Genomic DNA, 25,949 nt, shown 5'->3' on the forward strand with positions numbered 1-25,949 from the left:
GCTCCTGTTTTCATTGATCATTAATCTGTTCTATTGTTATTTGTTTGTTTTTTGTTTCTATTTAATTTATTTACGCTCTAATCTTTACTATTTCCATCCTTCTAATGGTTTGGGGTTTTTCCTTTTTCTTCTTTTTCTAGCTTCTTTAGGTATAATGTTATATTGTTTATTTGAGATTTTTCTTGCTTCTTGAGGTAGCTTTGTATTGCTATAAACGTCCCTCTTAGAATGGCTTTTGTTTGATCCCAAAGATTTGGACCATTGCATTCTCATTTTCATTTGTCTCCATATATTTTTGATTTCCTCTTTGACTTCTTGGTTGACCCATTCATTGTTTAGTAGCAAGTTATTTAACCTTTGTGTATCTGTGCTCTTTCCAGATTTTTTCTTGTAGTTGATTTCTAGTTTCAAATCTTTTGGTCAGAACAGATGCATGGTATGACTTTGATCTTTTCGAATTTGTTGAGGTTTGTTTTGTGGCTTAATACATGATCTGTTCTGGAGAGTGTTTCATGTGCACTTGAAACGAATGTGTTTTCTGCTGTTTAGGATGGAATGTTCTGAATATATCTCTTAAATCCATCTTGTTCAATGTGTCCTTCAATGCCACTGTTTTCTTGTTGATTTTCTGTGTGGATGATCTATCCATTGATGTAAGTGGGGGTGTTAAAGTTCCCTACTATTACTGACTATTACTGTATTATTATCGCTTAGTTCCCTTATGTTGTTATTAACTGTTTAAGTATTTGCGTGTTCCCATGTTGTGAGCAAAAGTATTTGCAATTGTTATGTCTTGTTGGATTGTTGGGTTAATGATTATATAGTGTCTTTCTTTGTCTCTTGTGACAGTCTTTGGTTTAAACTCTATTTTGTCCAATATCAGTATTGCTACCCTTTCTTTTCACATGCATTTGCATGATAAATGCTTCTTCATCCCTTCACTTTCAGTTTGCATTTGTCTTTAAGTCTGAAATGAGTCTCTTATAGATGGGTCTTTTTTTTTTAATCCATTCTACCACCCTGTGTATTTAGATTGGAGCATCTAATCCATTTATAATCACACTAATATTAATAAATATGTATTTACTGCTAATTGGTTACTTGTTTTATGGTTGTTTTTGTAGTTTTTCTCTGTTCCTTTCTTCTCTTATACTCTTCTCTCATGATTAGTTGGTTTTCTTTAGTAATATACTTGCGTTATTTTTTGTTTGTTTTTTGCATCTCTTGCTCGTTTTTGAATTGTGATTACCATTTGGTTTATGTATAACATCATCTGCATATAATGGTTTCTATTAAGTTGATGATGACTTAAGTTTGTGCCCATTCTTGATTCCTCTCCACGTTTTAGGTATATGGTGTCATACTTTACATATTTTTGTTTTGTAAGTCCCTTTTTAGAAAAAATTGTGTTATGTTAGTCACCATTATTATTTTTTGATGTAGTGTTCCATGATTCGTTGTTTGTGTATAACGCCCAGTGCTCCACACAATACATGCTCTCCTTAATAACATCACCAGGCTTACCCATTCCTCCACCCACCTCCCTTCTAAAACTTTCCATTTGTTTCCCAGAGCCCATAGTCTCTCATGGTTCGTCTCCCACAACAATTTCTCCCCCTTCATTTTTCCTTTCTCCTAATGTCCTCCATGCTATTCCTTATGTTCCACAAATAAGTGAGACCATATGATAATTAACTTTCTCTGTTTGACTTATTTCACTTAGCATAATCTCCTCCATTACCATCCGTGTTGAGCAAAAGTTGGGTATTCATCCTTTCTAATAATTGAGTAATATTCCATTGTCTATATGGACCACACTTTTTTTTTTAAAGATTTTATTTATTTATTTGACAGAGAGAGATCACAAGTAGGCAGAGAGGCAGGCAGAGAGAGAGGAGGAAGCAGGCTCCTTGCTGAGCAGAGAGCCCAATTCGGGACTCGATCCCAGGACCCTGAGATCATGACCTGAGCCGAAGGCAGCGGCTTAACCCACTGAGCCACCCAGGTGCCCCGACCACACTTTTTTTTATCCATCCATCCGTTGAAGGACATCTTGGCCCTTTCCAACATTTTGGCTCTTGTGGACATTGCTGCTATGAACATTGGAGTGCATGTGGCCCTTGAATGATTTTTACAGATATTTTTACTGTTCTTTTTTTCCCTACTTTCCTTATTCTTGCTTTGATCTTTCCTCCTCACTCAAAGAGGCCCCTTTAACATTTCTTGTAGGGCTGGTTAGGGGTCATGAATTTCTTTCCATTTTGTTTGTCTGGAAAACTCTCTATATCTCCTATTCAGAATGAAATCCTTGCTGGATAAAATATTAGTGGCTGCAAATTTTTCCTTTTCAGCACTTTGAATACTATCATGGCACTTTCTTCTGAAAAATCCACTGATAGCTTTATATGGTTTCCCATGTATGAAATTATTTTCTTTTCTCTTGTTGTTTTTAAAATTCTCCTTTTATCTCTACTTTTTGCCATTTTAATTGCTACAAACCTTTGTGTGAACTTCCTTGGGTTGATTTTGTTGGGGGATCTCTGTGCCTCCTGGATTTGGATTTCTGTTTCTTTCTCCAGATTCAAGAAGTTTTCTGCTATTATTTCCTCAAATAAGCTTTCTGTCCCTTTTTCTCTTTCTTCTCCCTCTGAGATTCTATAATGTAAATATTATTATGCTTGATGGTGTTACTCTGTTCCCTAAATCTGTTTTCATTTTGCATAATTTTTTTCTCACCTGGTCAGCTTACTTTCCATTACTCTACTAGGTTGCTGATTTGTTCTGCTTTCTCTAGTCTACGATTTATTCCATCTAGTATATTTTAATTTTCATTTATTATGTTTGTCATTTCTGACCTATTAAAATCTTTGTTAAGGGTCTCTCTGATGTCCTCTTTTCTCATGTCCCATAGTTATCTTTATGATAATCACTTTAAATTCTCGATCAATCATATTACTTTTATCAGTTTCTCTTTCATGTGGGGCATATTTTTTTGTCTCCTCATTTTGACTGACTTTCTGGTGTCTGTGTGTTAGGAAAATCAACTATAATGCCTGCTTATGAAAGCAGTGACTTTAGGAGGAAGAGGTCCTTTCATGCCTTATGGTGTCTCCTCTCCTGTTCAACAGAACCTGGTGTTACGGGGTGTCAACTCTGTCTGTTGTGTGTGCTCTACTATTGCGGCTGAGCTGTTTTTTCTATTGGTGCTGTCATCTGCAGTAGCTCTCTTTGCCTGTTGTGGGCAGTGCTGGTCCCTATGTTGTTAGTGAGCCAGTCAGGCAATACCTTGCGCTTAACTTGAATCAGACCATGCATTTACCAGAGATGCAGTAGCACCAAAGGCAGGGCACTTGCTCTGTGTTGTCCCCTGTGAAGCTTTTGTTGGTAGGCAGGGCCTGCAGTTAAACCAGCTGTCTGCTCCCAGCCCTTTGTGGTGCGTGCAGTCTGACTGGTGTGTGTGTGGTTATCTCTCCCCTTCCCTGGGGCAGGAGTCATTTTGAAGTGGCACTGGCTCTTGTTGGGGCTGCTTGCACACTGCCAGGCTTGTAGCCCAGTTTGGATGGACTCCAGCTGAGTGTACTGGAGGGAGCAGGACTGCAGAAATGTGTGGGGATGGAAGTGCAGTGTTAGTGAGCTTTGTGCTGGCCCACAGGACTGATACAGGCTGAGTCGAAGAGGGTGGATTTGCAGAAGTGTGAGGGAGGGCATGTGTGATTTTAACAAATTAGGTAGCAAATGTCGGCACTACATTGGTTTCTGTAGGTGGCTGTGTGTTTATGTTGGGGAGTAGGGGAGGGAAATGGCACCCACCAGCTCCTTTGTTCCAGAAGTCTCCCAGCAATCCCTGCTCTTCCAGCACAGGCTCAGAGATGAGTAAACACATTGTTCTTCTTTATACCCCTGTTGTATTTTAAACTGTTGCTTCTATCTTGTATCTCCTCAGGGATGTTTGTTTGTGCTCTCTTTTTAAAGGTGGGGACCCTGTTTCCTCTCGCCCTCTTCACTTTCCCAGAGTTGAACCTGCTGCTTGTTAATGTTCCAGATTTTAAGTCCTGCTGGTTATAAGAACTCAAGAAATGTGGCTCCTCTGGCTTTCAAAGCCAAATGTTATGAGGATCTGTCTTCCCCATGGGCTCCCTGGGGTGAGAGTCTGTTTCTCTCCCCTCTTCATACCCATGGTGTCCCTCCTTCCTGAGGCCAGCCCTGCCCTCCTGTGGCCAGCCCTGCATTTGTTTAGCTCCCTACCAAGTCTTTGCCCTTTCTACCTTCTTCAGTGAGGCCTCTTCTCTACATGTAGCTATGGAGAGTCTGTTCTGCCAGTCTTTGGATCCTTTTTTGGGTTATTTACACTGATGTGAATGTTACTTAGTTGTATTCATGGCATGAGGTAAGCTTAGGGTCCTCATCCTCTACCTTCTTCCTTAGAGGCTCCCAAATTAATATTTAATTCAGTTTTAAAGTAGAATCCCAATAGGTTTTAATTTGAATTTGTTTAAATTATGTACTGAACTCCTCAAGATTCCAGTTGTATAGTAACAGGCAAGAATCTGTGGCACTGAATAGAGAAACCAGAAGGAGGTTTCTTTCTTCTTTGTATGTATGTAATACATACAAAATTTCTATGTATGTAATATATTACATAGAGGGCTAATATACATGGTATATTTGGGTATATCAGCTCAGGAGAACAAAGTGTAGACTTTTTGACAGATTGTGTGTGTCAAATTGGCCATCTGTCTATATAAAAATGAATTACAAATAGATTAAAGATTTAAATGTTTTTTTAAAAAAGGTTTTACAAGAATATTTTTAGAAGACTAAAATGAGTTATCTTAGGAGTGAGGTAGAACTTGGTCAGGAGTGGAAACTATATTCTGTGACAGAAATGATAGACATGTCAAAATAAGTTTTTATTTAATCTGAAAATGTTATTTCACTCATTTTGGAGGATGTTTTCATTGGATATATTATCTTGCTTGACAGTTTTATGGCTTTCTTTGCTTTAAAGATGCCATTCTGTTAAGTTTTTACCAGCATTGTTTCTGAAGAAAAGTCATCATATTAAAATTACAGAGCCCCACCTGCACTAATACTATCTACCCCTTTTTTCTGTTTTATTTTCTCCTAACCCTTACTAGCACCTGACACACTATCTGTTTTATTTATTTATCTTATCATCTGTTTTCACTCACTAGAATTGATGGTGGAAAAAGGAAGGGATTGTTTTTGTTTCATGCTATATTATGAGCTCCTAGCATATAGTAAGCATTCAATGAGTATTTCTTCAATGAGAAATAAAAACAGAATGGATAGTGTTGTTAATTTTCTTGTCCACTGTGTTCTCACAGCTCCTAGCTCACATCTCTGCAGTTGTGATTTTCCTTGTTCCATAATAGTTACCTTGTTCCCTGCTAAGCTGCATACTCCTTAAGGGCAAATACTATATTTTATTCACCTTTGAATCGTTAGCACTTAACAACACAAGTTCGCTGTCATAGAAGATTCTGTTTGTAGAATCAGTGAGTGTACTTGGTTCACCTTGGTTTTCTCTGTCTTACAAGGCTCCTCATGATTAGACTCTCAAGACTCTTTGAGCTTGTCACTTCTAAGATTACTCTTTCCTGTATACATGTCCATATGCATACCTATGAACTTTGTCCTCTTCACAAAGCCTGCTTCCAGTCTTCCTCCTGGTCATCTCCAGACTTCCTTGCACCAGGGTCCATTACTGTTTTTTTGGAAGTATTTATTTCCTCCCTCATTCATCTTGTTTCTCTTGTTGTTCTTTCTCACTGTCCTTTACTGATTGTTTTCTTTGGTACACATCTTCAATGCTATCATTCGCTAGGATTCTGTCCTATCTACTTTGGTACTTGGTCCTATCTACTTTGTGCTCTGCACATATTCCCTGAGAATCTCCTCTGCTTCAACCCCTTATTCACTCATGGCCATTAAACCCAAGTTCCTAGTCCTGATTTTTCTCCTCAAAAATCTGTGTTTTTAATCCCTCCACATAGCTTGCCCTAAATACCATTTACTCCTTTATATTTCAGAGATTTTTTCATTTCTGAAAGTGTGTTCATGTTGCTCTCTGAGCCTATTCCTCTGAGTTTTGTCTTGCTTAGGGGCAGGCACATTCAAAGACTCCTGTCTCCTAAGCTTGAGATGTCGAAGTCCTCACTTTCCCATCTTAACAATTATCCAGTTTTGTCAGTTGCCTTTCAGATGTTCCTCTGAATTCTTTCTGCTCCTCTCAAACTCAGTCCTCCAAGCCAGAGCAGCTGTCTGACGTCCAGACCTCACTAGCTCATGCCTTCTTGTTGAGACAGCTTTCTTTCTGGTGTCTCTGTTACCAGTTCTCCCTCCTTGTTCAACCCCATCATCTGAACAACTTCCATCAGTAGTATCTTTTTGTTGTTGTTGTTTTAAATCCAAACAAGTATAAAACCAACAATGGGCAGGGCAGAGGAGAAATAAGACCAAAACTTACAGCATGCTGTGCTACTGAGCTTAAAAACATTCACTGGTTTCCCAGCCTATATATAGGCTAAGACTGAAATTCTTCACATGGTGTTTTAATTTTTTTGAAGATTTTATTTATTTATTTGACAGAGAGAGTGAGAGAAGGAACACAAGCAGGGGGAGTAGGAGGAGAAGCAGGCCTCCCACCCAGCAGGATGCTGGGATCATGACCCGAGGCGAAGAAGGCAGACTCCCAATGACTGAGTCACCCAAGTGCCCAGAATCTTTCTTTTGCAAGAGAGATCACTCAATCTTTCTCAAGAAATGGACTCTACTATAAAAGTTGGGGGAGATCATGGAGGCTCATGGAAGTTGAGACAAGATTGTGGGCAGAGTACCTATCCTGCTGCTGTCTTCAGGGCTATTGGTAGCTGGAGCCTGGTCCCACTCTAGAGCAATGGTTCTCCCTTCCAGGGCTTGTGAAAGCAGATTGCTTGGCCCAGCCCCAGAGTTTCTGATTTTGTAGATGTAGAAATTTTAATCGATACCCCAAATTTGTGTTTCTCACAGTTCCTCAGGTGAAACTGATGCTGCAGATCCAGGTGCCACACTTTGAGAACATTTTTCCTTTAAGGCAAATGTCATGTCATCAGGAAAGTCTTCTTTGATGATATTAGTCAGAATTAGTTTTTTCTCTAATTTTCAGATTTTTATGTATTATGTTAGAACAGCAATTCTTGGGGTATCTAAGTGACCCAGTTGATTGAGCATCTGACTCTTGGTTTCATCTCGAGGTTGTGGGATGGAACCCTCACATCAGGCTTCACAGCTTGAGATTCTCTCTCTCTTTCCTTCTCCCTTTGCCCATCCCCTGCTCTCTCTCTCTCAAATCTGTTTTTATTTATTTTTTTATATTAATTTATTTATTTTCAGAAAAACAGTATTCATTATTTTTTCACCACACCCAGTGCTCCATGCAATCCATGCCCTCCATAATACCCACCATCCGGTACCCCAACCTCCCACCCCCCTGCCACTTCATACCCCTCAGATTGTTTTTCAGAGTCCATAGTCTCTCATGGTTCACCTCCCCTTCCAATTTCTCCCAACTCCATTCTCCTCTCTAACACCCCCTGTCATCCATGCTATTTGTTATGGTCCACAAATAAGTGAGACCATATGATAATTGACTCTCTCTGCTTGGCTTATTTCACTCAGCATAATCTCTTCCAGTTCCGTCCATGTTGCTACAAAAGTTGGGTGTTCGTCCTTTCTGATGGAGACATAATACTCCATAGTGTATATGGACCACATCTTCCTTATCCATTTGTCCGTTGAAGGGCATCTTGGTTCTTTCCATAGTTTGGCGACCGTGGCCATTGCTGCTATAAACATTGGGGAACAGATGGCCCTACTTTTCACAACATATGTATCTTTGGGGTAAATACCCAGGAGTGCAATTGCAGGGTCATAGGGAAGTTCTATTTTTAATTTCTTAAGGAATCTCCAAACTGTTCTCCAAAGAGGCTGCACCAACTTGCATTCCCACCAACAGTGGAAGAGGGTTCCCCTTTCTCCATGTCCTCTCCAGCACATGTTGTTTCCTTACACCATTCTAACTGGTGTAAGGTGATATCTCAATGTGGTTTTAATTTGAATCTCCCTGAGGGCTAGTGATGATGAACATTTTTTCATATGTCTGATAGCCATTTGTATGTCTTTATTGGAGAAGTGTCTGTTCATATCTTCTGACCATTTTTTGATATGTTTGCCTGTTTCATGTGTGTTGAGTTTGAGGAGTTCATTATAGATCCTGGATATCAACCTTTTGTCTGTACTGTCATTTGCAAATATCTTCTCCCATTCCGTGGGTTGCCTCTTTGTTTTTTTTTTTTTTTAATCATCTATTGTCTTTTATTTATTTATTTATTTATTTATTTATTTATTTTTTAATTTTTTATTTTTGATAAACATATATTTTTATCCCCAGGGGTACAGGTCTGTGAATCACCAGGTTTACACACTTCACAGCACTCACCAAATCACATACCCTCCCCAATGTCCATAATCCCACCCCATTCTACCAAACCCCCTCCCCCCGGCAACCCTCAGTTTGTTTTGTGAGATTAAGAGTCACTTATGGTTTGTCTCCCTCCCAATCCCATCTTGTTTCATTTATTCTTCTTCTACCCACTTAAGCCTCCATGTTGTATCACCACTTCCTCATATCAGGGAGATCATATGATAGTTGTCTTTCTCTGCTTGACTTATTTCGCTAAGCATGATACGCTCTAGTTCCATCCACGTTGTTGCAAATGGCAAGATTTCATTTCTTTTGATGGCTGCATAGTATTCCATTGTGTATATATACCACATCTTCTTGATCCATTCATCTGTTGATGGACATCTAGGTTCTTTCCATAGTTTGGCTATTGTGGACATTGCTGCTATAAACATTCGGGTGCACGTGCCCCTTTGGATCACTACATTTGTATCTTTAGGGTAAATACCCAATAGTGCAATTGCTGGGTCATAGGGCAGTTCTATTTTCAACATTTTGAGGAACCTCCATGCTGTTTTCCAGAGTGGCTGCACCAGCTTGCATTCCCACCAACAGTGTAGGAGGGTTCCCCTTTCTCCGCATCCTCGCCAGCATCTGTCATTTCCTGACTTGTTGATTTTAGCCATTCTGACTGGTGTGAGGTGATATCTCATTGTGGTTTTGATTTGTATTTCCCTGATGCCGAGTGATATGGAGCACTTTTTCATGTGTCTGTTGGCCATCTGGATGTCTTCTTTGCAGAAATGTCTGTTCATGTCCTCTGCCCATTTCTTGATTGGATTATTTGCTCTTTGGGTGTTGAGTTTGCTAAGTTCTTTATAGATTCTGGACACTAGTCCTTTATCTGATATGTCGTTTGCAAATATCTTCTCCCATTCTGTCAGTTGTCTTTTGATTTTGTGAACTGTTTCCTCTGCTGTGCAAAAGCTTTTGATCTTGATGAAATCCCAATAGTTCATTTTTGCCCTTGCTTCCCTTGCCTTTGGCGTTGTTCCTAGGAAGATGTTGCTGCGGCTGAGGTCGAAGAGGTTGCTGCCCGTGTTCTCCTCAAGGATTTTGATGGATTCCTTTCGCACATTGAGGTCCTTCATCCATTTTGAGTCTATTTTTGTGTGTGGTGTAAGGAAATGGTCCAATTTCATTTTTCTGCATGTGGCTGTCCAATTTTCCCAACACCATTTATTGAAGAGGCTGTCTTTTTTCCATTGGACATTCTTTCCTGCTTTGTCGAAGATTAGTTGACCATAGAGTTGAGGGTCTATTTCCGGGCTCTCTATTTTGTTCCACTGATATATGTGTCTGTTTTTGTGCCAGTACCATGCTGTCTTGATGATGACAGCTTTGTAATAGAGCTTGAAGTCCGGAATTGTGATGCCACCAACGTTGGCTTTCTTTTTCAATATCCCTTTGGCTATTCGAGGTCTTTTCTGGTTCCATATAAATTTTAGCATTATTTGTTCCATTTCTTTGAAAAAGATGGATGGTACTTTGATAGGAATTGCATTAAATGTGTAGATTGCTTTAGGTAGCATAGACATTTTCACAATATTTATTCTTCCAATCCAGGAGCATGGAACATTTTTCCATTTCTTTGTGTCTTCCTCAATTTCTTTCATGAGTACTTTATAGTTTTCTGAGTATAGATTCTGTGTCTCTTTGGTTAGGTTTATTCCTAGGTATCTTATGGTTTTGGATGCAATTGTAAATGGGATTGACTCCTTAATATCTCTTTCTTCTGTCTTGCTTTTGGTGTAGAGATATGCAACTGATTTCTGTGCATTGATTTTATATCCTGACACTTTACTGAATTCCTGTATAAGTTCTAGCAGTTTTGGAGTGGAGTCTTTTGGGTTTTCCACATATAGTATCATATCATCTGTGAAGAGTGATAATTTGACTTCTTCTTTGCTGATTTGGATGCCTTTAATTTCCTTTTGTTGTCTGATTGCTGAGGCTAGGACCTCTAGTACTATGTTGAATAGCAGTGGTGGTAATGGACATCCCTGCCGTGTTCCTGACCTTAGCGGAAAAGCTTTCAGTTTTTCTCCATTGAGAATGATATTTGCGGTGGGTTTTTCATAGATGGCTTTGATGATATTGAGGTATGTGCCCTCTATCCCTACACTTTGAAGAGTTTTGATCAGGAAGGGATGCTGTACTTTGTCAAATGCTTTTTCAGCATCTATTGAGAGTATCATATGGTTCTTGTTCTTTCTTTTATTGATGTGTTGTATCACATTGACTGATTTGCGGATGTTGAACCAACCTTGCAGCCCTGGAATAAATCCCACTTGGTCGTGGTGAATAATCCTTTTAATGTACTGTTGAATCCTATTGGCTAGTATTTTGTTGAGTATTTTCGCATCTGTGTTCATCAAGGATATCGGTCTATAGCTCTCTTTTTTGGTGGGATCCTTGTCTGGTTTTGGGATCAAGGTGATGCTGGCCTCATAAAATGAGTTTGGAAGTTTTCCTTCCATTGCTATTTTTTGGAACAGTTTCAGGAGAATAGGAATTAGTTCTTCTTTAAATGTTTGGTAGAATTCCCCCGGGAAGCCGTCTGGCCCTGGGCTTTTGTTTGTTTGGAGATTTTTAATGACTGTTTCAATCTCCTTACTGGTTATGGGTCTGTTCAGGCTTTCTATTTCTTCCTGGCTCAGTTGTGGTAGTTTATATGTTTCTAGGAATGCATCCATTTCTTCCAGATTGTCAAATTTATTGGCGTAGAGTTGCTCATAGTATGTTCTTATAATAGTTTGTATTTCTTTGGTGTTAGTTGTGATCTCTCCTCTTTCATTCTTGATTTTATTTATTTGGGTCCTTTCTCTTTTCTTTTTGATAAGTCGGGCCAGGGGTTTATCAATTTTATTAATTCTTTCAAAGAACCAGCTCCTAGTTTCGTTGATTTGTTCTATTGTTTTTTTGGTTTCTATTTCATTGATTTCTGCTCTGATCTTTATGATTTCTCTTCTCCTGCTGGGCTTAGGGTTTCTTTCTTGTTCTTTCTCCAGCTCCTTTAGGTGTAGGGTTAGGTTGTGTACCTGAGACCTTTCTTGTTTCTTGAGAAAGGCTTGTACCGCTATCTATTTTCCTCTCAGGACTGCCTTTGTTGTGTCCCACAGATTTTGAACCGTTGTATTTTCATTATCATTTGTTTCCATGATTTTTTTCAATTCTTCTTTAATTTCCCGGTTGACCCATTCATTCTTTAGAAGGATGCTGTTTAGTCTCCATGTATTTGGGTTCGTTCCAAACTTCCTTTTGTGGTTGAGTTCTAGCTTTAGAGCATTGTGGTCTGAAAATATGCAGGGAATGATCCCAATCTTTTGATACCGGTTGAGTCCTGATTTAGGACCGAGGATGTGATCTATTCTGGAGAATGTTTCCATGTGCACTAGAGAAGAATGTGTATTCTGTTGCTTTGGGATGAAATATTCTGAATATATCTGTGATGTCCATCTGGTCCAGTGTGTCGTTTAAGGCCTTTATTTCCTTGCTGATCTTTTGCTTGGATGACCTGTCCATTTCAGTGAGGGGAGTGTTAAAATCCCCTACTATTATTGTATCATTGTTGATGTGTTTCTTTGATTTTGTTATTAATTGGTTTATATAGTTGGCTGCTCCCACATTGGGGGCATAGATATTTAAAATTGTTAAATCTTCTTGTTGGACAGACCCTTTGAGTATGATATAGTGTCCTTCCTCATCTCTTATTATAGTCTTTGGCTTAAAATCTAATTGATCTGATATAAGGATTGCCACTCCTGCTTTCTTCTGATGTCCATTAGCATGGTAAATCCTTTTCCACCCCCTCACTTTAAATCTGGAGGTGTCTTCGGGCTGAAAATGAGTTTCTTGGAGGCAACATATAGATGGGTTTTGTTTTTTTATCCATTCTGATACCCTGTGTCTTTTGACGGGGGCATTTAGCCCATTCACATTCAGGGTAACTATTGATAGATATGAATTTAGTGCCATTGTATTGCCTGTAAGGTGCCTGTTACTGTATATGGTCTCTGTTCCTTTCTGATCTACCACTTGTAGGCGAAAAAAACGAAAAAAAATGAAGAAAAAAAAATTTAAAAGAAGAAAACACCTAAGAACAATGTAAAAAAGAAAAAATATATATATTAGATAAACTAGTAAAAAATCGTTAAAAAAGAAAAAGGTAACAGTTAAATAAAAATTTTACCCGAAGGCGAGGGAAAAAAAAAGCAAAATATGAAAAAGAAAAAAATTAAATTAACTGCAAGATTAAAAAAAAATCACAGGGAAAAAGCCATGAGTTCCGTGCTTGGCTTTCTCCTCCTCTGGAATTCTGCTGCTCTCCTTGGTATTGAAACCGCACTCCTTGGTAGGTGAACTTGGTCTCAGCTGGATTTCTAGTTGATCTTCTGGTGGAGGGGCCTGTTGTAGTGATTCTCAAGTGTCTTTGCCCCAGGCGGAATTACACCGCCCTTACCTGGGGCCAGGGTGAGTAATCCGCTTGGGTTTGCTTTCAGGAGCTTTTGTTCCCTGAGCGCTTTCCGTAGAGTTCTGGAGGATGAGAATACAAATGGCGGCCTCCTGGTCTCCGGCCCGGAGGAGCCGAGAGCTCAGGGCCCCACTCCTCAGTGCGCCCTCAGAGAACAGTGCCCAGTTACTTCCGTCTGCCTGACCTCCCGCCGCGCTCCGAGCTCACCGAGCCTGCTACCGGTTCAACGTCACCCCAAGCTGCGAGCTTACTGTTGGCTCTGTCTCTGTAGCCGGCTTTCCCGTTCCAATACCCGCAAGCTCTGCGACACTCAGACACCCTCGATCCTTCTGTGACCCTGCGGGACCTGAGGCCACGCTGACCCTGCGTGGGCTTCGCCCCGGTTTAGCCTCTGGAGCGATGTCCCTCAGCGGAACAGACTTTTAAAAGTCCTGATTTTGTGCGCGGTTGCTCCGCCGCTTGCCGCGAGCCGGCCCCTCCCCCGGGGTCTATCTTCCCGTCGCTTTGGATTCACTTCTCTGCCAGTCCTACCTTTCAGAAAGTGGTTGTTTCTCTGTTTCCAGAATTGCTGTTCTTCTTCTCTTCGATCTGCGGATGGATTTTCAGGTGTTTGCAATCTTTAGATAAGCTATCTAGCTGATCTCCAACTAGCTGAAGCAGCCTCAGCCTGCTACTTCTCCGCTATCTTGACTCCTCCCTCTCTGCTACATTTTCACCATGTATGCCGACGTGAGGCAGTATTGTATTATGGGAGTGCACAGGTTAGAAATTTTGTTTGAATCCAGATTTTTCCAGATGTGTGACCTCTGTAAGCCTGTTTCCTGTAATTTTAAAATGAGGCTACAAATATGATATTTACTTTTGTAAAGAATAAATGGAAACTATACTTTCATACATACACACATCATGTACATGCATTGCATGTACACACACATACACACACACACACACCCTGTAATTTGGCACCTGGCATATAATAGGTGCATATTATGTGACAGGCCATGTATAATCAAATATATGTTATATATTAGTATGTGTGGCAGAAGAGTAATAATTGGAATGTTTTGCTGTAGCCACTGTATATAGTGAAAAGAAGTGGAATTTAAGGTTTACAAACCTGTGTGCCTATCTAATACTCTGTGAAATGAATGTCGTCTCTGTAGAACATTCAAGAAAATTACATTAAAAATAAAGAGAATTCAGTGCCTGAAGCAGTGCTGTTCGTAACTGGTTCTTACTCTTCAGGAAATTGAGCAATGAGTTCGTCAAAATAGATTATCTCTGAATTCATTTTAAAAGCCAGAATTATTATCTCACCTGCCTGCCTTCCCTTTAATTCATTGAATAAATATTTATGGCCAAGCATGGTTGTAGCTCCAAGGTACAGTCATAGACAAGATCAACGAGATCCTTTGTTTTTAGGAGTTTATATCACAATTCTAAATAAGCAAACTAGTTCCTTTCAGCTGGCATGAGTCCTCATAGAGTCGGTGATGACTCCAGGCCTGTGTGTGGCCCCAGGAGCAGAGGAACATGGTATTTCCTTGTCTCACTGGCCGGTACCATGTTGCTGACTAGTCCTCTTGCTTTACAGAAGTACTGAATTCATGGAAAGTTGTTATTTTTGATACCATGTTTTCTTTTTCTGACAAAACTTCAAAGGGTTATTATAGACTTATGTGATCATAAGAGATGATCATAGATATGATTTAGTTCTGGTGAAATGATGATATATAACAATGGGAAATATGATTAAATTGAGAAATTATACACAATCTTTTTAAGAACACAGATGTAGAAAATGAGGTATCTATATTTGCTTTAGAGACAAAACTGCCATAATTTTTTTTTTGTAAAGCAGATAATTGTAATGTAGTAAAATACTTCTGTGAAAATAGGGATGTTGAATAATCTTACTAGCGAATCTTCGGGGTTTGTCAAATTGTTTTCTCTATTTAAAAAAATAAAATATCTCATATTGTGGTACAAATGGCAGTAAATATGTAAGTGCTATAATGGTTGAAAAGACTGTAAGCTCCTTGATGGAAATCACACTATGATGTCTTATTATTTTCAAACAAAGCAAGAAAAGCCATTGATGACAATTCTGTTAGCTTTATTTGGTGATTAAAGTGTTTTTCAATACACTTTAGTAAGTGTATTTCTTAGCAAGAATATGCTAGTATGTTGTGATTGATAAATAGTAAATATTAATGTATATACTGTTTTTAAACTCTAAATTGACATGATTTCTCTTTATAATCTGAGCTTAAGTTACTCCCTTTCAGTCAATTATATCTATATGTATATCAAAGGATAAATAATATATATCATTTATTTATTTTTCATCTACTGGATAAGGGACTAGGTTATATTTCTATTTCAATGGGCAGCACACTTCTTATTACATTAAATCTCATCAAATATTTTTTAAATAATTAGAAGTCTACATGAATTCTTCCTGTACAATTAATGGATTTTTATGTTTGTCACTGCATCAGGTTGTTTTATTGTCTTGAGAGGTTTCAAACGTTTGACTTAGAGGTGCATCTTACTGCCTGTCACTCCCAATGCTTATGCAGGTCTGACCTTTTACCATCTGTCCCTTCTTCAGGAACATTCTACAGCATGATAAACGTTAAAACTCATCGAGTGCTTTTTGGCCATCCAGGGTGTGTGCATATGAGAGTGTGTGTGTGTGTGTGTGTGTGTACATGTATGTTACTAATACTTGTAGAGAATCTTGAAATAGTAGAAAGTAACAAAGAATATTTACATTAATCCTACTACCCACATAGAGTCACTATGCATATTTTGCTATTCCTATTCAGTTGCTTTTCTATGCATGTGTGTTGTATGTGTGGACAAGTGCCTTGCACAAAGAAGGTACTTTATAAATGTGTTGAATGAGCAGATATCTCAATATATGTAAACATTTTTATTTTAAAACTTAGGATAATATAATCTGTTTTATGATCTTTACATTGATTTTACTTAACCTAGAAAATTTCCAAGATATTTTGTTACTTAAAATATAGTTTTCAGGGGCGCCTGGGTGGCTCAGTAGGTTAAAGCCTCTGCCTTTGGCTCAGGTCATGATCCCGGGTCCTGGGATCAAGCCCTGCATCGGGGTCTCTGCTCAGCGGGGAGCCTGCTGTCTCTTCTCTCTCTCTGCCTGCCTCTCTGCCTACTTGTAATCTCTGTCTGTCAAATAAATAAAACCTTTAAAAAAATAGTTTTCAGTAACTTCAAAATCATATGTATATATGTGCCTATGTATATATGTATATGTGTTATAGTCTTTTTAACCTTTTTCTCATATTACTATTATTTTGTGTTTTTGTCATAATAATGTTTTGATGTATATTTTTACTATCAACTTTTATCATGACTATTTAGCACGTTAATCCTAGAGGGGAAATTACTGGGATATCAAAGTGTAAACTTAAAACAGTTATCAGTCCTTTTCATATTTTTATTATTTAAAAATGATATTTTTATTGAATTACAAAGGATAGCTATTGATTTAGAAAATTTGGAAAGCAGAAGGATAAAGTGCAGAGAAAATTGGGAAGAAGCCATAATCCTGGCAGCAAAAGATGACTTCACTTAAGGTTTTGATTTACGTAATTTTAGTCTTTCATATTTCAATTACATATTTTACCAAAAAGTATCATTTTGTTTTCTAAACTGTTGTCTTTTTCCCCACTGGTAGTATATCATTTACATAGTCTTTCTCTGCCATTAATCTTCTATAATGTAATTTTACAGCTTATTATTAAAGTGACACATCTGTATAATGTATTTAATTAATCCTCTTTGTAGACCAGTAGTTTGTTTCCAATGTTTCATTATTATGAGGAGTTCTAGGATAGAAACCCTTGTGTGCATTCACTGTAATCACATTAACATCCAGATTCTTGGAAACAGAATAGCTGGTTCAAAATTATATATGAAAATTTTTTAAGGCTTTTAACATATATTTCCATATTGCCTTCCAACAAGTTTTACCACTTGATGTTCATCCCAAAAAGTGGTATGAAAACAAAAGGAGATTATACAGATATTTGCAGGTCATTCACCTTAAAATGAACCAAGTCATGTTTTGGAAAAGCAGTACCTGTTTACTCTTCTTTGAGAGGAATAAGAAACTACCCATTTTTAAAAAGATTTTATTTATTTATTTGACAGAGACACAGTGAGAAAGGGAACACAAGCAGGGGAGTAACAGAAGGAGAGGGAGAAGCAGGCTTCCCGCTAAGCAGGGATACCGATGTGGGGCTCCATCCCAGGACCCTGGGATTATGACCTGAGCTGAAGGCAGATGCTTAATGACTGAGCCACACCGGCGCCCCCAAACTACCAATTTTAAGTGTTTATCAGTGGTCTTCTTGGGGAAGGGGATATATTCATAGACTTGTTCTAAAACAGGAGAAGCTGCATATGGACTGGTTAGATGATTTTACTAAATGCTCATGGAAAGTGAGAGAGAAAGTTTTTATTAGTTGCTAGTTCTCCTGATTACCTATTTGACAAATCAGCCTGCTTGTTGTGTCTATCTTCAGTTAGATACTATTTTTCTGTCCTTAACTGCTTTAAGAAAAGTCACTGTGTTTTCTTTTCCAGTCCCTTCAGTGGCTGCACAGGAAGCATGGTCGTGGGAGCAGTACTTGACAGAACAGAAGGCTATAGCTGCACCTGTTGAACTGTTTTCCAAGGTGAATCATTAACAGTCATGTTTTGGCAAGGAATGGGCACTTAAGAGAAATAATCAAAAGGAAATCATTTGCCTACACAGAACATTCAACTGATTTCAGTTGTAGGTTTCACTGGAAAGTAACATAACAAAGGTAATGGAAGCCTTAGTGATTCAGAATGTGTCCTCCAGAAACCCAGTGCTACTCCCTTTCAGCTCTGTGATGTTGGGCAAGTCATTCATTCTCTCTCTGCTTCAGTTTCCTCATCTGTAATGTAAGGAAATTACCATACCTACCTCCCAGGGTTGTTGGAGGATGAAATCAGTTGTTACACCTAAAGAGCATTGAATGCAATGGGCACATAATCTTTCTTTGTATTAGCAGATATTACTTGCACAGGACCACCCAAGGATCAGGTTTGAGGGGTCCTTTTTTTTTTTTTTAAGATTTTATTTATTTATTTGACAGATAGAGATCACAAGTAGGTAGAGAGGCAGGCAGAGAGAGAGGAGGAAGCAGGCTCCCTGCTGAGCAAAGAGCCCAATGTGGGGCTCGATCCCAGAACCCTGAGATCATGACCTGAGCTGAAGGCAGAGGCTTAACCCACTGAGCCACCCAGGTGCCCCTGAGGAGTCTGTTTTTGATGTGTTGCATGGAAGTGTTCGGTAAGGCAACGTGTTGGAGGAGATAGCGAAACCCCATGTTCTGCCTGAATCTAACAATGTCCAGAGCAGCCTGTGTGGGCTTGCTTGACCAAGTGACTGTTGGCACAGAGGTGGGGAGAGGTTTGACTTGAGGGGAATCATCTTTACCCAAGGTACCAAATCTCCTGCTACCCTTTCTATTCTTCTTGGTCTGTGTTTTCAACATTTCGGGGGAATTTATATTTAAAAAACCGCATCAGATTTCATCATTATATTGCATTTTAACCAGCGGTGAGAAAGTAATGCTTTTTATTTGCTTTGCTTTTTATGACATTTTGTTGAGATGTATCTAGTACTTTTTACTATGCAAAAGGGCTAGCAATATTTTAAAAGATTTAATTATTTATTTTAGAGCAAGAGAAAGAGTACAGCTGGGAGGAGCAGAAGGAGAGGGAGAAAGAATCTCAAGCAGACTGAATTCAAGCAGTCAGAATCTGAGCGCAGAATCTGATACTCGGCTCGATCTCATGACCTTGATATCAGGACCCTGAGATCAGGACCTGAGCTGAAACAAAGAATCAGGTGCTCAACCGACTGAACCACCCAGGTGCCCCAAAAGGGCTAACAATTTTAATCCTGGCCGTGGCAATAGAATGGGGGAAGAAGTAATGTTAATAGGGAAAGAAAGAGAAACCAAATGCTGGCAGCTCCCATTTAAGAAATACTAAATATTTCGTACTCAACCCAATCTTCACATCAAATGCCTTTCTGGAGCTTTGGAAAACCCATGTGTATGGGTATTCCCGAAACCTGCTAAATTAGAACCTCAGTGACTGGGGCCTGGCACCCTGGAGAACCTCCTTGGGCTTCTGTGCGCAGGATGGAGGTCCGAGGTGGTAGTAGCTTGTAGGAACTATGCAGTGCCTGCTGACTCCTGATGAGACTGCCACTTGATGAGAATTAGGGTTCAAGGTCCCTAGGGAAGGGGTCTCTTCTTTCATGTTTCTTCACAGTCTCTGTTCTTAGTGTACTCATGATCAGTCAATGTTGAATGACTTCTGGGTAAACTCTTTTCATTTCTGAGCATGGAAGTTCCTTAAAGAGAGTTGGCTCTGACTGGAGCAATCCAGGGCAACCTGTAGTTACACTTTCTCTCCATCCTTGGGCCCATCTTGTGCCCGTGCTGTGTGGTCACTGCAGGACAGAGGGTGGAGTGGGCTGGCCCCAAATCCAGCTAAGGCCTGTCAGAAGCTGGGAGCCCCATGGGCACATGTAGTCCATCTGGGCCCATGGTGCAAGGTTCACCACAGGACATTGACCAGGCTTGTGATCCAATGGCTGGGCATGGATGGGTACCGTAGGGTCTCAAGGCAACCAAGGTCCACAAAAATGTGAGACCAGTCAATGATTGAAGTTAGGACTTCCATGTAGCAGTATTGACCATGAATGATTCAGGGTCTTAGGAATCAGACCCCCGTGGGTCTCCTGGCTGGGGTCCTCTCTTCTTTCCACTGAGAATTGAACCACTTTTTAGTGTGTTTGGCTGAAATGGGCCTTTGTTTCCAGAGCAAGGCAGGTTTGGGCTGATGACAGAGAGCCATTAGATTCTAGCCAGTGCCTGCATTTTTCCCTCAGCTCAGCTAGTGAGTGGATTAATGTTATTTCTTGATTTCTCCTTCAGGACAATTCAAGGTCCAACAGCTAGTGCAAGAACACCTACAGATAAGAAAATTTCTCCCCCAGATTTTCCCTTGTGACTGAGTAAAAAAAAAAAAAAAAAAAAAAAACCACCAAGGGGCAAATGTGAGATTTCTGTTCTAGAGATCTGATAAGAGAGGTACTGGCAAGCACTAAGTGAGGGGAAACATGGCATTGTGAAGGCAGGGGTGGGTTCCCTCTAGAGGGTGTAAGTGAATCTGTGACTCTGTCCACAGAGGAGAGATGAGCAATGAGCAGGGAATGCAGTCTTTGGGGAGTCCTTGCCTCATCATGTGACTTTAAAATATGACTTTCTCAACCTTGTGGACTCAATTTTGGTCAACTCTGAAACTGACCATAGAGTATGAGCACGTGAGAAAGTGGACATGTCTGACCTGTAGGCATGGCTTTGTCTTCACTCAGAATTTAACAGTCAAGCTACTCACGTTTTTGAGGCTCCATCTCTACAAAGCTCCATGTAAGATGTAGACTGAGACACTAAGGGGTTTATGACATGGTTGCTTAAAATCTTGCCGTCTATTGGGATATAAGATATTCCTGAAAACATGACAGTGGTGTGAGGTAGAATGTTCTCGTCAGTCAAATGTGCATGTAATGAGCTGGGTGTCCTGAGGAGAGGTGGCATCTCCTCCAGGCCTTATCGAGGAGGAAGAAGCTTACCAGTTACTAGGTCTGATTTGTCCTGATGACTGAAGATGCTGTGTCCAAATAACAGTGTTACTCTGACTGGACATTTATATTCTGAGATGAAGTGACATGGTTTATAATTGAAAATAGCTTTCAGTAGAATAAAAAAGGCAAATGGGTCAGGCCAGTCTTCTGAGAAAGATGATCAGTTTGAACTCAGGTTTGGAGTAACATTGTGCTCTTGACTCTTCCTGTCCATTTTAAATGTGTAAATATTGTAATAATGATGTTCAGGTCAGCCTGCTGAGATGGAACTTTTCAGGACCCCGAAATGTTGAAAATAAAATGAAACTGTTTGCATGTCCTGATTGGAAAACTATTAAAAATATATTAACTATTGCTTTTCTTTCAATATGTCATTTCCATCCTAACATTCAAGTTTTAGATGGTGTACCAGTGACACACACACACATACGATCAGTTCCATCATACAAATCAGACATGTATTCTACGAAGAAAATGTATGTGTGTATTTTAAGAGTGTGCTTATTTTATTTGCACACAAGATTTTTGAATATCTATAGGCCCATTTTGAATTTCTTTTTGTACAAGACAAAGCAAAGTGTTTTATAATTTATGGTTTATCTTACCATCTGGGGTAGTGAGTGTACAAGGATATAAACACCTTCTGTTGACAGAAAATATAAAAACATTTTCTCTTCATTACTGGTGAAATGTGCCTATCGTGACTTGATTCAAACTTCAAAATATTTTTTCCTTTGGTTTTGAAGTTGGTTCTAAAACTTTCTCTCATCTCTCCTTGCCAGTCATCTGACCGTCCACTGCATCTCCCTGAAGCATTCTTTCCACCTGTTGCCCATCAAAGGCTCAACTATGCCAGCCTGGAATCCCAGTCCCCACAGTCTGGCCTCATCTGCAGATGCACATGAACAGCTTCTGTGCCGGTCAGCCTGTTGCTGCCCGGCTTAACTGTTCAGAGCCTTTATCCACATGGGAGGCCTCTGTGTCTCTTCTTGTTCTCTGAACTTCCTATGTCCCTGTTCTTCCAGGACCCTTCCCCTTTATGAAGCTGTCCTAGCCTCTGCACTCTGACCTGTGGTCTTGGCAGCCTCTGTCTTCCTGGCTCCGGCTGGTGGGAGTGAGGTTTGGGAGCAGCATAGGACCAGCATGAAGGCAGATGCTGTCCCTCTTGCTGTCTAGCCGTGAGCTAAAGGGACCCCCACCTCCACCTGTCCCAGCGTTCCAGGGGCAGGTCTGACCGGGGTAGCATAACCCTCCCTCGCCCCAAACCGCCCTTGTCCCACAACCACACATCCTGGTTGTCCTTAGTGACTTCCCTGAAAGCTCTGCTTTTTATGTCCAGCAGATGTTTCTGTCTCCCCAGCCAGTGTTTGGCCGAGCAGATAGGCTAAATGTGTGCTTGGGCTCCTGCAGGCCAGGGATACTTGAATATTATTAAAATGATTGGTACTTCAGAGCAAGATGAAAGTCATCATGGAAAAGCTAAAATTGCTGGACTTCTCTGTGTGTCTTTCTGTGTGTCTTTTATAGTGTATAGAGTTACAGTTTGAATTTTATATAGCAAACGGGTTGTTTTTCTTTCTCTTTCTCTCTCTCTCTCTCTTTTTTTTTTTTTTTTTTGTACTTGTAACAAATTACCATGAACTTAGTGGCTTAGTATAACACAAATTTATTATCTTAAATTTCAGGAAGCCAGAAGTCTAAAATGGGTTAGCCAAATTATGTTCCTTCTGCAGGCTATAGGGGAGAATCTCTTTCCTTGCCTTTTCTAGCTTCTAAAGGCTTCCTACATTTCTTAGCTTGTGGGACCATATCACTCCAACCTGTTTCCATGGTCACATCTCCTTCTCTGGTCCTTTGCCTCCCTCCTACAAGGACACTTGTGATGACATTGGGCCCACGTGGATAACCTCTCCATCTCAAGATGGTCCACTTAATCACATCTGGAAAATCCGTTTCGCCATATAACATACCATATTCACAGGTTCAGGGATTCAGACATGGCTCTCTTTGGAAGCCACTGACCACAGGTGCCATCTCCTTTCCATTACTGTGCTGATCTGTCCCTGCCCCTGGCTTGAGTGGCTTCTCATGGCTGGCTCCCTGCCGTCATTCTCCTGTGACCTCTGCAACACCCTCTGTGGTAAAACAAATGATGTATTGGGGCACCTGAGTGGCTCAGTTGGTTAGGCACCTGACTCTTGATTTCGGCTCAGGTCATGATCTCAGGGCTGTGAGATTGAGTCCCATGTCAGGCTCTATGCTTGGTGCAGAGTCTGCTTGAGATTCTTGCTCTCTCTCAACCCCTACTGCCACCCGTTCTCTCTCTCTTTCTCTCTCTCTCACACACAAATAAACACATAACGAAATCTTAAAAATCCCACAAGGGATGCACCATCCTTCATAGCCCCCCTTCTTGAGGCGGCATGCATAGCTGCTTTGCTGGAACCTCCATGTCCCGAGAGTGCACTGTTGTCTCTCCCACCCACGCTTCTCCACCCCTCAAGGTCAGGTCTCCACCACAAGCCTCCTCCTGCCTGCTCCTTAGTATTTTGTCATTTATGCTGTCTCTTCCCTATGGTTTCCACTCTTGTTACTTCATTGGACCTGCGCATGTACGCCTATGTGCACGTGTGCACCCACGTACTGCCTCCCTGAGCTTCCCCTCTGCTCTTGCCTGGGTCTCCTGCTCATCCTGGGACATCCTTTGCCCACACGAGCCACCTAGTGCCTCACGTGCCAGACCCCCCATCCTGGGGATGTCCACTTGCTTTCCGCTACACTTGCATCCATCAGAACTGGACCTCTCCTGCAGTGTGGAACTTTAAGTCCCACGTCTGATCCCATCCACTGTCTTTGCAGCCCCTTTTGCTCCCTTATTCTCATAGTACCAGCTTTTCCTTTAATTAAGACCTGTGGTTGTTGAATTTGTCCTTTACCTTCCTTCTGGCTTCACATCTTCCCCTGGCCAGGCTAGGCACCCTGGTGCTATCATTTCAGCCATTTTCTTGCCAGGATCTTCAATTGCCTTGTCCCCCGTCCTCCTCTCCCCATAGATGCCTGCCAAAATCCCAGCTCCGGATGGATCACGTGTGCTTTCTAACTTCTGTGCCTAATTAACTGCCAAGCCCTGCTGCAGAAGAAGCACAAACATCAAAGCTTTGCAGCTTGATGGCACTGTAGACTAACAGTCTCTGCTAAGAGGGCAGTGCCTGGCTGTCCTTCTTGCCATCAGTCTGAGCACTTCCTACTCTCTGGGAAGGCACTACTCTCAGGCCTCTGCCCTCACTCCCAGCAGAAGGCATCACTCCTTGGATGGACTTGGTGCAACCTCCCTCCATTCCCTGCCACAGACCTTCACTCACACCAACTCAGACCTCTTTCCCAGGCTGAACTGGGAGACGTATCCCTTTCCTCCCCCTTTTCCTTTTACCTACACTCAGGAGCCTTCCCATTTATGCTTTTCTAGAGAGAACTGATCAATGACCCATCAATCATCTCATGTCCTGCTTGTAAGCTACCTTTGCTTCTCTTCCAAGTGATTGTGTCTAGAACATGAACACACCTGTCTGTCCCATCTTTAAGAAAGCATACTGGCCCTTGGTCCTTCACTCCCCTTAATAGCTCACCTCCTTAGTCTGCTCTAGATTCTTGAAATGTTGGCAGGCATTTTCTCTTTTCTTTATTTTCTAACCTTTTCCTCCTCCAGCTCTGCATCCTGGCCTTTACTCCCACCATGACCTGAAACTGTGCCCACAGAAGTGCCCCCCTCCACTCCCTGCCCTGATTTCAAAGCCACACACATCAGGCCTTGGCTTACACTCCCTCTGCTCCAGGATGCTGTCCACTGTTAGCTGCTCCTTCTGCGTGGTCCTAGCTACTCCTTGCCAGGCACTTCTGAAAATCCTCTTCTCTTGGGCTTCTGTCTTGGGCCCCACTCTGCATGGCCCCTGGGGCATCTCATCTACCCCCTTAACTCGAGTTCCACCTAGACCCAGTGGAGTTTGCAACGTCCTAGATCTCTAGATCTTCCTACCTCCTCATTCTGTGTGATTACACGTAGTGTGTTTTGTCTCTGGGTAGAGCTGTAATCTCTGTGAAAACTGACTGGGTTTCTTTCCTTTTTTAAGTTCCTCTCTGCTTCGTGATTCTCTGGGAGAGGTGCACCTTGGAGCATCTTGTTACTGGCTGGGTGCTGGTACATGTGCTGCCCCATTAAGCCCTTTCAGCTTCTTTCCCTTCACTTTATAGAAGAAGAACCCTGTAATGCATTTCTCTGACTCTCAGTTTTTAACTGAAAGTGGCAGATTATATCACTTGCTTAGAGACTGTTGAAGAATTACATAAAATATATATACAGTGTTTAGCCCAATACAGCGTCTGACATGCAGTTCGCTTTATTAGATGCAAGAATTCTTAAGATGACACGTGTCAGATTCTAGTCCTTTACTGTCCCTGGAACCTGCCCTCCTTGACAGCGTTCATTCAGAGCCCTAGCCAGAACGCCATCTCCCGGGACTGCGTCCTCGTCGGGACTGGCCTCCCTTAGACCACAGCAGTACTCTTGGCTGCTCCCTGTGAAGCATGGTCTCCCAACTGAGGTCTCCTGATCTCCTGTGCGTCAGGACGAGTGTCCAGTCTGAAAACCATGCATCACTGGAGCTTTGTCTGAAACCGTAGTGTCGGCAAGTCCTGCCGTTCTACAGCTTCCATGTTCTCTCCTCCTGCCTTTGTGAGGGGAACAGAAATGTCTCCTCGGTTGCTCTCCTTTGTCTCCCAAAACAAGGCAAAACCATGTTGATTTTGGCATTTCTGCTTTTCCTCCCCCTGCTTTTCTTCAGTGGCATTTTTATCTCGGACACTCCTTAACATGTTCTTGTATTGTACGGTCCCTCCACCTCTCTTAAAATCTGTAGTAATCTCCTATGATTTGGGAAAGAAATACTTTGTGTCCATATAAGGAAATTTTAGCCATCTGTAGGATGATGTGGTGGTTGTGGGGAAGGTTCATGTGGGAAAGGTTGAGAGTAGTTGGGGAACAAAGACATCTTCCTAATTTAACCCCCTAATTGCCCTAGATATGATAGCTTTATTTGAACACACTCCTGTTCTCGCTCAGCCTTCCTTGGTAAAATCCAAGTGAAAGGAATTTTAACTTTAAATTTAACTTCTGTACCCAGACCTGAATTATATTTTTAAAAATCTATTTTTTAAGATATGCC

At 40.9% G+C, this 25,949-nt stretch overlaps 1 protein-coding gene across 5 annotated transcripts in view; it reads left to right on the forward strand.

Annotated features, from left to right (window-relative positions):
* The window catches only part of L3MBTL4 (L3MBTL histone methyl-lysine binding protein 4), a 437,886-nt gene that overhangs the window by 120,988 nt on the left and 290,949 nt on the right, over positions 1–25,949 (forward strand). For all 5 annotated transcript variants that reach the window (XM_004742737.3, XM_045065387.1, XM_004742736.2 and 2 more), the window contains one exon: positions 17,625–17,716. In XM_004742737.3, coding sequence (XP_004742794.1) covers positions 17,625–17,716 — 92 coding nt within the window. The remainder of the gene's footprint in view (positions 1–17,624; positions 17,717–25,949) is intronic.

This window comes from Mustela putorius, unplaced genomic scaffold (assembly GCF_011764305.1).
Source record: "Mustela putorius furo isolate JIRA1106 unplaced genomic scaffold, ASM1176430v1.1 tig00003858_pilon_pilon_pilon, whole genome shotgun sequence".
In the NCBI taxonomy this organism is placed as follows: domain Eukaryota; kingdom Metazoa; phylum Chordata; class Mammalia; order Carnivora; family Mustelidae; genus Mustela; species Mustela putorius.